General features: G+C 34.8%; 2 protein-coding genes across 3 annotated transcripts; one reads left to right on the top strand and one right to left on the bottom strand.

The window, feature by feature from the left end:
- The first annotated feature begins 1,996 nt into the window (after nucleotides 1-1,996).
- On the top strand, nucleotides 1,997-9,791 carry LOC105953978 (C2 domain-containing protein / GRAM domain-containing protein). The gene is made up of 18 exons (XM_012977651.2): nucleotides 1,997-2,490; nucleotides 3,619-3,669; nucleotides 3,788-3,885; nucleotides 4,178-4,253; nucleotides 4,797-4,925; nucleotides 5,054-5,100; nucleotides 5,885-6,005; nucleotides 6,162-6,278; nucleotides 6,506-6,535; nucleotides 6,645-6,744; nucleotides 7,551-7,657; nucleotides 7,775-7,918; nucleotides 8,017-8,121; nucleotides 8,237-8,383; nucleotides 8,474-8,527; nucleotides 8,726-8,789; nucleotides 9,150-9,211; nucleotides 9,361-9,791. The coding sequence occupies exons 1-18, from the start codon at nucleotides 2,284-2,286 to the stop codon at nucleotides 9,478-9,480; spliced, it is 1,779 nt and encodes a 592-aa protein (XP_012833105.2). The 5' UTR covers nucleotides 1,997-2,283; the 3' UTR covers nucleotides 9,481-9,791.
- Nucleotides 9,792-10,005: 214 nt separating this feature from the next.
- LOC105953977 (putative disease resistance protein RGA3) lies at nucleotides 10,006-14,237 on the bottom strand. 2 transcript variants are annotated; one of them, XM_088821011.1, is made up of 2 exons: nucleotides 10,367-14,237; nucleotides 10,006-10,217 (listed from the first exon to the last, which is right to left on the bottom strand). In XM_088821011.1, exon 1 carries the CDS (start codon nucleotides 14,075-14,077, stop codon nucleotides 10,373-10,375), a length of 3,705 nt encoding a protein of 1,234 aa, XP_088677137.1. In that variant the 5' UTR covers nucleotides 14,078-14,237; the 3' UTR covers nucleotides 10,006-10,217; nucleotides 10,367-10,372. The 2 variants fall into 2 exon arrangements, with proteins under 2 accessions (XP_088677137.1, XP_088677135.1); XM_088821009.1 differs by having other exon boundaries at nucleotides 10,006-10,237; nucleotides 10,371-14,173.
- Between the last annotated feature and the right edge of the window lie 1,783 nt (nucleotides 14,238-16,020).

Here is a 16,020-nt window from a genome sequence, read left to right as displayed (position 1 = left end):
ATGTTTGGGTAATTACAACTATCCCTCAACTATGAATCTTCTTACACGTCTACCATTGCGGTGTCAAATTTAGTGAAATCTTCTAAATTATATGAAAAAATTTCAAGTTTATACCCGTTTTATCCTATTCAAGCTCCACATTTTGAAGCAAGATGATCATAAGATGTTTTTTTTAGCTGGTGTATATCAGATTGTGGTGCATCATAAACTGCATTTTTTCACAAAAACGAGTACAAATTAGAGAACATACATTCCACGAAATCTAGAAGATTATGTTGAATTTGACATATTAAAGATGAACATATAAGAAGATTTATAATTGAAGGGTAGTTGTAATTACCCAAACATGAAGGTTTTTTTTCGTAATCTTACCTCAGTAGTTGTAATTTACCGTTGTTTTTATGAAAAGCCCAATTGAAAGGCCCATTTAAAGTAAAGATATCCTACAATTTTCAACTAAAATATCCTACGCTGTCACATAAATGTCTTCACTGTTCTGTTATTGACTTATTGTAGGTCGGCAAGTGAATTTAAACTCTCCTATGTTTTTGTAGTACTAGATGAATTAAATTTCTATAAATTATAATTAATGAATGTGTCACCTCATGTTGGTAAGTAAATCACCATGACTCGTGCTGCAAGTTGGAATGAAAATTCTAATTTTTACCCGATCCAATCCGAAAAGTTTCGATTTGAACTAACTTTTCTCATTTTGAAATTCCGAATTTTCGAGAATTTTTTTCAATTTTTTTGAATTGAAATTGGAATTACATAAAAAATAAAAATTTGAACTACCGATTTCTAATCCGATTTAATTTCCGAAATTAATTCTGAAAAATACACCTATAAATAACATATATTATATGATATTTATTTTATGTTTTATATTCTATTTTCTGAAACAATAATTTGATTTAAGTTTTGTTTTAGGATTTTGGCATATTGAATTGTTGTTAGAAGTTTTATTGGATTTTATGGTATGATTTCTTATTTTATTTTTTTGAAATGAAATTTAGTACTCCTTCCTTCCTTCAATAGTTGTCACTTTTGTTAGTTGCTAACATATTAAGAAACTCAATAAATATGCATAGATATTAACAAAAAGTATAGCAAATAACTAAAACATGCAATTAATTGATTTTTTAACTAATTATATTTCAATTAATTATGAGTGATAAATGGCAAAATTGAAAAAAATGAAATTAATGATTCATTGGAATAGTAAAATGACAAATAATTTGAAACATAAAAAAATGGCAAAGTGACAAACTATTAAGGGAAGGCTATAAAAAAAAATTTAAGGGAATGAGGGAGTAGTAATTAGTTTTACTTTTATCGCGTTGATGTTCTTATTTTTGAAGAATTATGAAATTTTCAGAATTTTTCTGCTTAGTTTTGAAATTTTAAAACTTATGTGATTTCCGATATTTTTTCCAAAATTCTGAAATTTCCGGGCCTTTTGGAATTGGAATGTATTTTTTAATTTATAAATTTTTGGAATAATTGCATTTGAAAAATTGTCATAGTCCCAATTTATGTTCCCACAACCTTTTACATTTGAGATTTAAAAACAAGATAATAATTAAAAAAAAAACATTTAATTTAAGCAGCACATATGAATTTTATATATCAATTTTTTTATATGTTAGATAAAATCAATTTTAATTAAATAAATAAAAAAAAAAACAATATTTAATATTCTAGAAAATAGATCATCGTTTTCAATTTCATCGTACTCGCGCTTCTATTTAGCGACTTAGTCCCCCACACACAGCTTTTTTCTGTTATATTGTCCCATTCTCAATATACGTCGCTCTCTCCACTATTTTATTCTTCAAAAGACAAATAAATAATTTATTCATTTCCACTTTCTATCAATAAAGCCCTCCTTTTTCTCCTTTATTACTCTCCACCCACCCCACTAACCCGCTCCCGACAGGGTCAATTTCGTCATTTCACTTCCAAACTTAAATTAATCATATTTAATTCTACGCTTAATTTTCCAAGAAATTGAACCGCTCTGTACTTTCCTGCCTCGTTTTCTCCCTTCTCTCTTTTGACTGTTTCTCTCTCTACCTCTCTCTCTCTCTCTCTCTCTCTCTCTCTCTCTCTCTCTACATATATATATATATACAAAAACCTGTGTCTCTGTGTATCATGCACGCAAGCACACACACTGAGAGTGTAACTGCGCGTTGATTTTTGTTTCCTTAGGCTTTGTAATTTCCTGTTCGCTCCGTTGTTTCTGTAAGGTTTGATAAATTGGAGAAAAAATTAAAAATTATGGGAGGAAAGATGGTGGTAGATACGGCGATGGAGTTTCTAGTGCCGTCGTGGTGGGAGGTGCAAGTCACGCTGGCGGCGGCGGTGTTCATGGTGGTGTCGTACTGGTTCTTCACTCTCGACGGCGATGGATGTGGATGCCGCGATGATCGGGCGTTCGCCGATGGTTCCGCCGCCGATGGGGATGCGATTGACGACAAGTACAAGGTCATTTCCCTAATTTTTTTACCGCCAAAATTGAATCTGCACTTTCTTTTGATTGATCAGTTTTTTGGGGTTTCTGTATTTCTAGTACCGGAATTTCAGTTTATCCGGTGTCGGATTTTTTTTTTCCTTCCGTTGAAGAAACTTTATAAGTAGAGTTAATGGAGGGTAATTACTTAGCTGTGATGTGAAAAGCCAATTGGTAAGTTGAACTGCTCATTAATCGGAAATTCTGCTCCTATATTACCAATTTTTTTTGTTTTATTTGGGGGTTTATATATATCACGATTCATTGGATTGTCTGTAGAGGTTCAGAGAATCGTAAGTTGAGTTTATGTAAATTGCTTCTCGTTTAATACGATTGATGGCGATGACAAGGTCATTACGTAATTTACTGCCCAATTGGATTGACATTTGGTGCTTTGATGGCGATTTTTTAAGGACACTATCAATTGGTTGATAATTTTAGATGTTGAGCAAGAAAAAAGAAAGTAGTAGATCAAATTTTTGTTCTGCTGTCGGAAAGAGAAGCTTAAAGAATACAAAAATACTTGTCGGAAAATATTTAAGATATAGTGCCTACTACTTCATTCCATTTCCTTAGGATAAAGAGTGTATAGATTAAGAGGTCTTCGAGAAATATGCCAATAGTTGTTGCTGTAATAGTGGATTTATCTACTTGGTGGCTTTTGAGAAGTGTGTCAGTAGGTTCTAGTAATTTTACCACTCTGTCATTCTTTATGTATTTTTAGCAGTTAGATATGGTGTAGGTGATTAGTGAAACCTAATAATTATTAGATATTTATCACTAAATAGAACCTAATGTTCGTGGTATATTTGACTCGAAAAATATCTGTCAACGATGGTGTTCTCAGAATATTTCTTCACGAAGGCATCTGATACCAAATTCTGTGTCATAGTGATCAAAATACTACTCATATAATTTCTCATATAAATAGAACCTAATGAAATGGAATGAAGTAGAACCTAATGTCATAGTTTCTTGTTTGCAGATTTGGTTATTGTGTACATAGTGATCAAAATACTACTCCGTCTTGTGTAGTTAATTTATTTGTGTTCTTGGAGTAATTTCCCACTTGCTTGACATGCAGTTGTGCTTTTCTTTTGTAGATGGGCCAGTTTAAAGGAGATCCTCAAACTAATTCTGCATATTTGATTAAGGTAACTTTAAATGTTTTCCGGCAAGTGTTTTCTTAAATGACTAGATATATTTGCTGGTGCGTCGTTTCCTTTTGGATTAAACTGTAAGTTGAACTTTATTATGCCATCTTCCTGTTAGGTGGAGCTGTTAGCAGCAAAGAATCTTATCGGGGCAAATTTGAATGGGACATCAGACCCTTATGCAATTATCACTTGTGGTTCAGAAAAGCGCTTCAGGTGATTGGCATCTCATTTGACACCTCTAATGTCCTAAACCAACAAATAGTTTTTTAATAGGCATACTACATTCTTCTTGGCAGTTACAAATAACTCTTTAACACGTGTATAAAGATAGAAGAATTTCAGTTTTTTAGTCAGTCTTTCTGGTGCCATTTCCTTAGCAATGTATATATATATATATATATATATATATATATATATATATATATATATATATATATATATATATATATATAAATATATATATAGACACACACATATGTTAAGATTTGAGTTTATGTACTTGCAGTTCTATGGTTCCTGGCTCAAGAAATCCCATGTGGGGGGAGGAGTTCAATTTTTCTGTTGACGAGCTTCCTGTGGAGGTAGTGTGTTTTACGTGGAAGCCTAATTGTTGGTAAATTCCATGAGAAATAGATTTTTTATGTTATGTCTATATTCAAATTAAATTGAAATGATCTATTTCCGGTTTTATTGGCCTTATCTATTTCTTTACTTCCACATTATTTCTCCTTTCTCTCTCCAACATCTTTGTCTTTATTTCTCTTACTCCGTTTTAGTTTGCGTACATTTCTCATATAATTTCTAAAAGTTATTTTTCTATAGTTAGCATAATCTCAATCGCACCTACATGGTGTGCTACAGCTATTTATATTATTAAATAACGTCATAATTGTTTTTTGTTTGCTATTAAGCACCATTTGAAGTGTCTACACCACTACTGCGAATAAAAAAACTCGTAAATGCCTAGTATAATTCCTCTTTTGTATGGGATATATGCTTCTGGTTATTGAACTCATTGTGTGCTGGAATGCCTTACATCTTCTATTGGAATATTTTTCAAATACAATAACTTTCTGGTTACTTTTTCTAGAGCTAATTCTTTTATCTTAATGTATTATGGGCAGATTATTGTCACAATTTATGATTGGGATATAATTTGGAAAAGTGCAGTTCTCGGTGCGGTGACCATTCCTGTCGCAGATGAAGGTCAAACCGGTGCTGTGTGGTATACTTTGGACAGTCCATCGGGGCAGGTAATAAATTTTTATGGTCACGTCTTTTTGGAGATTTTATAACGTCCTCTTTTGCAAGTTTAGTGTGTTTCGTTTTCTAGGGTTGTATCTTGCTGATGTCGGAAATCTCTTTTTGGTATGTTTATCAGGTCTGTCTTCATATTAAGACGCTCAAACACCAGATGAATTCTCCCAGGTATGATGACATTACCTGTTTCATTGACTTCGTTATGGATTCACTAGACTGTTATATCATATAGGTTTCTATGTGTTGTGGTTCATCAAAAGAACGAGTCATTTGCTAGCCTGAAATATACTAAGTATTTGCCGTGGGAATGCATTGAAATATTTTACCTGTTGTGATAGCTAAGATTGCAGATAGGCTTATTTGTTATTTCATTTCAAGACTAGAGAGTTATTTGTAGTTGAAATACTGGTGGCTGTCTAGTTGATGATGACATAAGCGATGTGCTGAATTTTTTAATGCTCAGTCATGGAAACGCTTGGAAGCTGTTTTTAGTTTTTTTCAGCTGCTCTTATGTAAAGTTGAAGTTAGCTTAATATTGTTCCTCGATAATATATGTTACTCTTCTATTTTTTAAGCCCTCTATGCATTTTTGTTGTTAATTACATTTCAGTTTTAATATCACGGGCTTATATTGGTCTAGTAGGAGAGTTGACGCCACTAATATTATATTGATGACATGCATTACTGAAAAGGCAAACTAAGCTTATTTGATCTCAAGAAGGTTAACTGAGCAAGGGCTTGAACTGAGGAATGTTTATTATGTGCATGCATGTAAACTACTTTTGCATAATTGTATTTTTCTTCTGTGGGATGTGTTGAATATATTTAGTTTTTTCTTGCACTGTTCATAAAAATGATGCTAATTTATACATTTACTGTGTGTAAAATCTTTTTCCTAAAGTGTTGTACTTCCAGTAGAGTATCTAAACTTGTTTAATATATTTGTTGATAGGGGTTTGAAGGGCTATGCTGGTGCTACCACTCGAAGAAGGACTTTGGATAAACAAGGACCTACGGTTGTTCATCAGAAACCTGGGCCACTGCAAACTATTTTTAATCTTCTCCCAGATGAGGCATATACCCTAGTTATTTCGGACATGATTAGATTCAAGACTTTCTTTAGATTGCATTTTTTTTTCTTTAAATTTTTGGCATTTTAAATTCTTAGTTATATTCTGATGATTTTTTAGTTAAATTTAGTTGCTAATATTAGTAACATTTTTCTTCAGGTTGTTGAACATAGCTATTCTTGTGCACTAGAGAGATCATTTTTGTATCATGGTCGGATGTACGTATCAGCATGGCATATTTGCTTTCATTCGAATGTTTTCTCAAAACAAATGAAGGTTAGTTTTGCATAATTTTGCTTATCTCTTTCGAGCTGTGGCTGGAAAAGTTAATATTCTATTCCAGATTATTATTAGTTTGGTACAAAGTTTTCAGTCTATCATATATATTTGCTTGAAGCATTTAAATGAGTTGGTTCCTTCTGATATTCGCTACAGTTAAGGTGTAGATCAGTTGATATTTTCTAGGTTCTGCTAATTGATTATGTTTGCATTTCATTTTGCAGGTAATTATACCTTTTGGAGACATAGATGAGGTACAACGCCCCGTTCGTTTTTTTCCTTTTGCTCCATCATTTTATATGCCGGTTCAATTTATTGGTAGTATGATATAACTGAATCTATTTAGTTGATTTTCCATTTCAGATAAGGAGGAGCCAACATGCTTTCATAAATCCAGCTATTACAATAATTCTTCGGATGGGTGCTGGAGGGCATGGTGTGCCTCCTTTAGGAAATCCTGATGGTTAGTGATTGCTATTCCCTTTTGTTCATTTAAGAGCTGGTTTCATTATTTATGATGTCTCTCATATTTGATAGAGAACGACTGATCATGTGAACTTAAAACACTAAATATCGATGAAAAATACTTCGGCGGAACTGAATCGTCTCTACGCCTGAAACAAATCTGAAATTTCAAGAAATGCTGGACTAGTCAAATAGAAAAACGTGTTTTTCAAGGCCCTAAGTGATGTCGAATCGATAAAACTCGATCGTAGCAAATCGACACAGCCAATGAATTCTTCAAGTTTCTTGCTTTTCTTCAGATTGGTCAGTGTAAGATAGACATGCTTCAATGGACTCGTAGATGAAGTTATTTCTTTTGAGGGACTTTTATCCACACAAAAATATGCATGTCCTTTTATTTAATTGTTGTGGATATCTAGGGACACTTAACTAGTTTTCCCTGTTAGAATAATAGAAAAGTAGAAAAAGATAGGATTCAATCAGACATAATAGGCTGACAATTTTTATTACAGAATAGCCAACCGAACGCAGTTAGGCGCCGTTAGAGGGGGTTAGAGATACAATATTGAATGATTAGTTGAAATTCTGTGGGGTTTCCCTTCCAAGTTGTGACTGGGTTATTAATGTTGTTTCAGCCTGTGAAAGAGAGACTAATAATCATGGTACAACTGTTCAAATCTTGTATTGCGGGTCATATATACTACCAACATTAACATTTAGTTGTGTTGTGCGGCGAGTTATTCTACTTACTATATGGAAGATGATGTCTGTTTATACACAATCTTACCCACATTTATTTTTCAGGTAGAGTCAGATACAAATTTGCATCTTTCTGGAATAGGAATCATGCACTGAGAGGTTTACAGCGTGCCACGAAGAACTACCATGACATGCTAGAAGCCGAGAAGAAGGTTCGATCTCTGCTTCGGTTAAATCTTTTTATGCTATTACGGTCTAGAGAAAATGAAAGCTATTATCTTATGTAGGATATTTCTCGTAACTGTATGTTTTTATTTTGTTACAAACAGGAGAAAGAACAGTCTGCATTGCGTGCACATAGCAGCTCTATCAGAGGCAGCAGAAGGCAATCCAAGATTTCGGAGGAGAGTGTGGTCAAGACTGAAAAGTTTCAACCGTTCATCAAGGAGGAAGTGCTTTCTGAAATTTATAATGTAGGGACGCATGCGTCTTTTCTGAAATTTATAGCATATGATTGATTTGGGATCATACTTAAATTCTACATTTTTTATTTCCCAAAATTAACTTGCAGGATACTTTTCCCTGCATGGCGGAGCAATTCTTTAAATTTTTATGGGATGATGGTTCATCCTTCCTAAATGAGTATCGCAACATCAGAAAGGATTCGAACCTCGTCGTAAGTAACACTTTTGCCCACAATTGCTTGTTCATTAACTCTAACGACAATTTTGTACTCGATGACAAAATTGACTGTATTAGTCAAATGACCCTTCCTGTTATGCTAACTTCAGATCGGTCAGTGGCATGCCGCTGATGAATATGATGGACAAGTGAGAGAAATTACATTTAGATCCTTGTGCAACAGTCCAATGTGCCCCCCCGATACAGCTATGACAGAGTGGCAACATGTTGTTTTATCTGCAGATAAAAAAATAGTGGTGGGACCCAACTCTATAATGATATCAATCGTTTTGTGATTTGTTTGATTTGAAGACATAGACATGATTATAATTCGATTACGTGTTTAGGTGTTTGAGACTGTACAACAGGCGCATGATGTTCCATTCGGATCGTATTTTGAGGTAAGTGCCATCACTTTTTAGTTTTGCATTTTCATTTGTGTGATCTTAATACATTAACTCAACAAAAATACAAAATCTATAAATGTTTATGTCTTAAAAAATGAACAGTGACATAAATAAGTAATAACACGATCAATTCATTTGTTTATCCCTTGTTCTTTTTTAACTTCATTTTTTTTATTCATCATCGTGAACCAGATCCACGGTAGATGGTCGCTCGAGTCTAACTCCGAGTCTTCTTGCATCTTGAATATTAAAGTTGGTGAGTATCAACTAGTGCTTACATATTTCTGTTTTTGTTTTTGAATCGATTCAAGCATTGATGCTTTTTATTTGGTTATTTTAATTCATTCGAGCATTGAGTGGTACGGCTAATTGTACATGTTAATATGCTGGCAATGCCGAATTAACCATGCAAATATGGCATAGACCCCTACTTGAGAATTTAGCCCTAGCTAGTTGTTTGGTCGGTGCACCATGCATTTTATTTCTGGCTTTTTTTAAAAAAAAATTGAAATTAATGAACACGATTACATTATAGAAATGAGAAGTGATGCAATGAAATCTTTAAATTCGTAAAAATATTAGAGGAGTGCAATTGTGAAATTTCCTACGTTTACAGGTGCACATTTCAAGAAATGGTGTGTGATGCAATCCAAGATCCGATCCGGTGCCATTAATGAGGTATCTCTCATTGTCTGTTTATTATTGTTATATTTTTTAACAATGAAATTGCAAAAACGCCATTGTGTTCTTTTCAATTTGGTAACAAAATAAAAATCCGGAAAACTAATTTCTTAATAATAATAATATAAATTGATGGAACTTTGCAGTATAAGAAAGAGGTGGATATAATGTTAGATGTGGCTCGTTCGTATATTCAGTCGAAGACCTCTACTAGTGAGTTCGAAACTATCGCACCATCTCCACTTGTCGTTCAAGAAAATAGATAACCTGGCTGGTATTATTGCAAATCACCAACAGGATGCCCGATTCAGGAAAGTTGCTCACAGTTTTGTTTCTTGTGTACGTACGTAGTAGTGAATGTTAGCGTTCCTCTAAAAGCTGTCTGTAATCACCTGTCTAATTATTGCAGCTCTTCGAAAATCCCATAATGTATGTATGTATATTTATATATGCACCCTTTTGAGTGGTGGTGCTCTTCTGTGTAAAATATGTGCAATACAGTTTACTCATTGTAACAGAAACATAATTATATACCTACTCTCTTTTTTTTTTTTAGTAAATATAGTTTCATCTCGAAGCTAACTCTTTTCTACTGCAAACGTGTTATTTGTCCGTTTACAAGAGGATAGTTAGTGGTTCCCAATTCCCCTCTCGGTGTCTCGAACTCATGACCAAATACTCCTAGGTGCAATGTGCTTACCAACGGGCTTGACGTTGCATGTATGTCATGTTATCACTTGCTAGTTTGATGCTGCATCTAGATTTTACGGAGTGTAAAAAATGCATCGATAATTGTAAAAGATATAGAAAATGACTAAAATCTCCTTTATCGTTTATTATTTCTTCACTACATTATGGAGCTAATAATTAGATTGTTACAAACTTGAAGTATCAAAGTAAATTAACCTCTTAAGTTCAACATAGATACACAAAATAAATCAATCATCTTCAACAAATGGATGGCTTTCGCTGCTCGTCTCGACCTTATTTGTGTTGTATGCGACTCGCAGATTTTGAGATAAACTTATATGGACAACGTACGAAAGAAACAAGAAAAATAATTAATCAGCAGACATACACATATAGTTTGACATGCATAATCTGTTATGAAATATATGTAAATCCAATATAATAAAACAGTAATAAGTATACTTACATTTACTTAGCATGAGTTGGAATTTGATTCCTATCCACATAGACTTTGGGGATATGGGAAATCTTAGGCCACTCTGAATCATCATTTTCATCATCATCTCTTTCTCGTATTTTCTTCAGATTTAATAGTGGACAACGACCGATATCTAATTCACTTAATTTGGTGAGGCGTAGCATTGCTTCCTTTGACGGCAAATGTCGCAACTTCTTGCAGTTGTTTATATGCAACAGCTGTAGAGATGACGAAAAGCTACTGTTGTTCCCAAACCATTCAGGAAATTCTTGCATATTTCCTAAATCGTGTAAGAATAGCCTAGAAAGAGCAGTGAGATTTTGAATCTGACTCGGTAGATAACCACTAGTTTGGTCGTCACAATTATGCTCTTTCAACGACAAGATATTAAGAGATTTGGCCGATGCTTTCAAAATGGCGTCAACAAATGAATTTGAGTACTCATCACATCTTGTACTACCGATGCTTAAATGCCGCAAACTACTGCCATGACCGGAAGAAGAACCGGTTTTAATCTCCGAGAATGAAGATGAATTAGTGGTGACCATATTCATCATCGGAACATCAAGAGTTAGTGATGATAGACGAGGCATTTTGTTCAAACAATACCCCTCAATCACCGCTCCCATATTCCTTAAATTCGTCAATCGTGTCAGTCTCAAAGTCTCGAGGGATGACTCCATCATTTCATGTGGATAAGGTATTGTTTCCAGATTCGGGCAATCAGTTACAGTCAATTTCTCGAGAGCATTGAGGCTGTGTCGACCATCTGGTAATTCTCTCAATTTCGGACATGTAGATATAACCACATCCCTGAGAGAAACTCCCGCACCTTCCAAGCGCGGAACTAGATGCGTTAAGTTGTTACAATACAATATCTCCAGCTCCCTAAGATTTTGATTGTTGCTGAATAACCAATCCGGGAGACACGTCAATCTATCAATTGAATTGATTCGGAGCACTGTAAGCGAGTTTAATTTGATCCCACATATACTTGCGAAAGGTAATTCGCTGCCTACGTCAGAAATCACCAATTCTTTAAGGCATGGGAAGTGACTTGGAGCACTCATCAGTTGCTTGCAATCATGGACCCCCAAGAATTCGAGGCGAGGAAATACCACCAATTCTTGATTCTCTACTGCACTTGGCAATGCCGCTTCTAACCATCCCGTCAGTTTTGGCATTCCCCGCAACTCGAGCCTTACAAGGGCAGGAAACACCGTCTTGGAAACTCTGCTGCTTGATGTGCTACTACAGTTGTCATCGATTCCGTAGAATGAGAAACCTATGGTTTGCACATTGTCTAGACCCCTTAAAAAAATAGACTTGAGATTCGGCAAGTGCCCTAGCGTCGGGACTCGTTCACATTCGTTGCACCCTGCAATCATTATCATCGTCAAATTATTAAGCCCGAACAAATTCGAAAACCATGACGGAAAACGTTTTCCTCTGAATCCAGCAATCATTAAACTTCTTAGATTTGGATGGGGTTGGAGACCTTCCAACACACTCTCATCACAATTTTCACCCTCTCTATTTTCATTACTCCAATTAAGCGTTAAGTGGACAATGTCTTGCTTTTTTGATAAATTTGCACTCTCGGCCTCTTCTTTGCTATGCACCTTTTCAAGATTATGAATCAATAGTTCCCCCTGGATATTCTTCAAGCTTCCAAGCTCACCAATTCCACAACCATTTTCATCGCCGACTCCAAAGTACGGTAGTGTTCGAAGAGAAGTTAATCTTCCTATCTCTGGAGGTAATTTTATTGGAGGAATGTGGAGATGTCTTAAGCCAGTCAAGTGTTTCGTTGTCTTTGGCAGCTTCTCCAAAGCATAACATGCTCTAAATGTCTGCAAGTGATAGAGTTCACCAATAGAGTCTGGCAAACATTTAATCCTTGTGCCTGAAATGTCAAGACATCTCAAATGTATGAGCTCGCCGAGTGAACTTGGCAACTCTTCATCATTGCTTTCAACACCATCTCCGACGATAATTAGAGCATGCAGGCATTTGAAATCTGACAACATGATATCACGTACATTACCATGGAAATATAATGAACGAAGATATCTTGCTTGTTCTTTTAGGATACGACTTGTTTCAACATCAGTAGATTGTAGGGTGATATACCGAACAGGGTACGCCTCGTCCCAAACATTATCCGTCTTTGAATTTGAAACAAATGATGCTACATCATGAACAAGATCATGCATGTTATAGTATGTTTCCCTGTCGTACTTACCTTTCTTCACAGCTTGTAACAATGAGTTATGTAGGAGATGACTAAAGAATTTGTTGCCCACAACCTCCATATCATCATTTCCTCCAAGAAATCCCTCTGCCATCCAAAGCTCAACCAACCTTTCCTTTTCCAAGTTAAATCCTTTAGGAAATGTCGAACAGTACGCAAAACACTTCTTGAGTGATGGCGACGACAAATGATCATAACTCAACTTCAATATATTTGAGACATTATTTTCACTTCCGGACTTTGAGAGCCAATTCTTTTCAATTGAAATCCACTCATCGATATTCTTATCACGCAACAATGCCCCCACCACTTTTGCCGCCAATGGCAAACCTTGGCATCTTCTTGCAATAGATACCCCAACAGTCTCAAATTCTGATGGAATATTTTTATCTTCTCTAAAGGCTTTTGCTCTGATTATGGACCAACACTCAGCTTCCGGCAAGTTTTTTAATCGATGTACAGGAAGTGTTCTCACAGCGGAAGAAACAATTTCACTTCTCGTAGTAACAATGATGCCATTTCCCGTCCCGGAACTAATTCCTCTCAAGGGATTAATAAAATCGTCCCATATTTCCTGATTTTCATTCCAAACATCGTCTAGGACAAGTAGAAATTTTTTACCTCCCAAATGTTTCTGAATCTTTTCCAGAAGAGCTTGTTTGTTTCCAAGTTCGACGTTTGTCTCTGTTAACAATGTAAGAATCTTGTTGAAAAGAATCACGGCATCGAACTTTTCAGAAACATGCACCCATAAATGCTTATCGAAATGTGTCCTTATATCATCATGATCAAATACTTGTCTAGCCACCGTTGACTTTCCGAGTCCACCCATCCCGACAATGGAGAGGATAGAGAGTACTTGATCATTCGGAAGAGTAGTCATCGTCTTCACAATTGCAGACACGTCATTTTCTCTTCCAAGAAAAATCGGATCGATACTGAATGCATCAGTTTCCCGGCCTGCAGATGATCCAGTAACCGGAGCATGTGCACCTGCAATGGTCTTCTGAAGGCCATATTTGTTTGCCTCCATGTTGATCTCTTCCAAATTTTGATTGATATCCTTGATTTTACGTGCCATTTTTAGACGACGTGCATTGGGAACGCATTGCGGGAAGAAGCATCGCACACGTGCCTTTTTCTTCATTTTGTATTGCGTCTGGATTTTCTTGGAGAGGTTTCGATAGTTAAGCTCATCCAAGACATTGTCGGCATCGAAGGCGACACCTTCAAGCTTCTTCAACCAGCGTTTGACGGCTTTTTCGGTGATTTGCTTCTTCTCCGCATCGTCCAAGAGATCTTGAATCATAGAGAGAGACTCTTTTAGCTTTTTCAGGTCTTTCTTAAAATCTCGAACGAGGCTTATTTGCTCCTCCGAAAGTGTGATCAGATTTTGAAGTAAAACTTGAACTGCAGCTCCTACCGCAGCTTCTGCCGCCATTGTTTTGTTGGAATGTGAGTTTGTTTTACACACAGAGTTTTTTCTTTGAGAGAGAGAGAGAGAGAGTTTTTTCTTTCTTTGAGAGAGTTTTTTTTTTCTGAGAGAGAGAGAGAGTTTTTTTTTTTGAGAGAGAGTTGTTGTTGAGGAAATTGGAAATGGTGACAACTTCCGTGATGTTTTGGAAATCAGATTCTTTTCTTGGTTCAATCCAAAAGTACAGCCATATGCTGATTCCCATCAATATAATTTGTGGTTCTTTTACTCAACAGGCAATTATTTTTTAGTGTTATTGCATTCAGCACCCTATATTTTCACTAATTTGTTAAGAAAGCTCCATATGTTATTTTATTAGCAAAAAACCCCCTACGATTCAATGATTTGAAAAGGGCAAATTGCACGTCACTCTCTATAAGTTTCTAATTTTCGCACTTTACCCCCTCAAAATTTGGAAATGTGAATTCCCACATTCAAAATGTTATTCTTGTTGCACATTGTCTCGATAGCAAAATTTCGATGGATTATTCACTGTAATTGAGTGTTTTTGTTGCACGTTGTTCCTTTAAAATGTTATTTTTGTTCCACCTTGTCCCTTAAAAACATTATTTTTCTGCACGTTGCCCCTTTAAAATGTTATTTTTGTTGCACAGTGCCCAACAAAAATTGGCTTTTGGGGCAAAGTGCAACCAAAATAATATTTTGAAGGGGGTTATCCTTTTTTTTTTTAATTTATAAGGGGAAAAGTGCGAAAATGAAAAATGTATAGGGGATGAAGTACATTATTTCAGTTTCTAATTGACTATTTAGGTAGTTAAGTTGTGTAACTTCTAATTGGCATTATTTCTTCCGGATGTATTTTTACATCCCAAAAATTAAAATATCAAAATAGAAACCCATTTGATAACTCCATTGGAGTGGAAAATTTCTAATTTGAATTATCAAAATGGTAGTTAATGATTTTGATAACCCATTTAATAACTCCATTGGAGTTGCTCTAAGTACTCCCTTTTTAGGGGTTGTGTGCTAAAAAAATGCATTATAAGGAAGTTCTAGCTAATATTTATATCACGAGGAATGCAATAAACTCATAATAATATCATTTAATGGGACAATGTAAGGGTTAATCTCAAAAAGGCCCATGACAATGAGACTTAATTAAAAAATGGACATCCAACTTTTTTGTAAATCAAATATTTCCAGCTCATTCAAACTTATTTGCAAATAAGGAAAACCCTTTTATATATACCAAAATTACCCCCAATTCCTTGAAACCTAATTCAACTCCAATTTCATGATTTACACCCCAATTTAACCCAATTTCACCAATTAACCAATTTTGACCCTAATTTCAATTTTGACCCGTCACCACGTTGACTTTTTTTTTTTTTTCTGAATTTTTTTCCGGTAGGTCAACCGCCGTTGACTGCCGGGTCTCCGGCACTTCTTTTTAAATAACTTTTTTATAATTTCATTTTTCTTAAAAAAAATATTTTAATTAATATTACTGTCCTTGCTGCTAAATTACTGTCTCCAACAGTTATTTAACTGTCGGAGACAGTAATTCAACTGTTAATTTACTTTTTTATTTTCTTAAAAAAAATATTTTAATTAATATTACTACTGTCTTGGCTGCTAAATTACTGTTTGCAGTAGTTATTTAACTGTCGGAGACAGTAATTTAACTGTTAGTTGATTTTTTTTTTTCTTAAAACAAATATTTTAATTAATATTACTGTCTTGGCTGCTAAATTACTGTCTCCAGCAGTTATTTAACTGTCGGAGACAGTAATTTAACTGTTAATTTACTTTTTTTTTTCTTAAAAAAATATTTTAATTAATATTACTTTTTTGGCTGCTAAATTACTGTCTTCAGCAGTAATTTAACTGTCTGAGACAGTAATATTACAATATTAATTAATTTTATCGTCTTGGCCTGCATTTTTGCT

The sequence above is a fragment of the Erythranthe guttata genome, chromosome 7 (assembly GCF_056151865.1).
Source record: "Erythranthe guttata isolate IM_541 chromosome 7, IM_541, whole genome shotgun sequence".
NCBI classification, from domain to species: domain Eukaryota; kingdom Viridiplantae; phylum Streptophyta; class Magnoliopsida; order Lamiales; family Phrymaceae; genus Erythranthe; species Erythranthe guttata.
This window is presented reverse-complemented; position numbering and strand designations above follow the sequence as displayed.

What these genes read in the sequence shown, in the direction of transcription:
- LOC105953978 (XM_012977651.2), top strand. Translation starts at nt 2,284, where the DNA reads ATGGGAGGAAAGATGGTGGTAGATACGGCGATGGAGTTTCTAGTGCCG. An exon ending in CGATTGACGACAAGTACAAG is followed by an intron (nt 2,491 to 3,618) that starts GTCATTTCCCTA and finishes TTTCTTTTGTAG; the next exon opens with ATGGGCCAGTTTAAAGGAGA. An exon ending in GGTTCAGAAAAGCGCTTCAG is followed by an intron (nt 3,886 to 4,177) that starts GTGATTGGCATC and finishes ATGTACTTGCAG; the next exon opens with TTCTATGGTTCCTGGCTCAA.
- LOC105953977 (XM_088821011.1), bottom strand. Translation starts at nt 14,077, where the DNA reads ATGGCGGCAGAAGCTGCGGTAGGAGCTGCAGTTCAAGTTTTACTTCAA.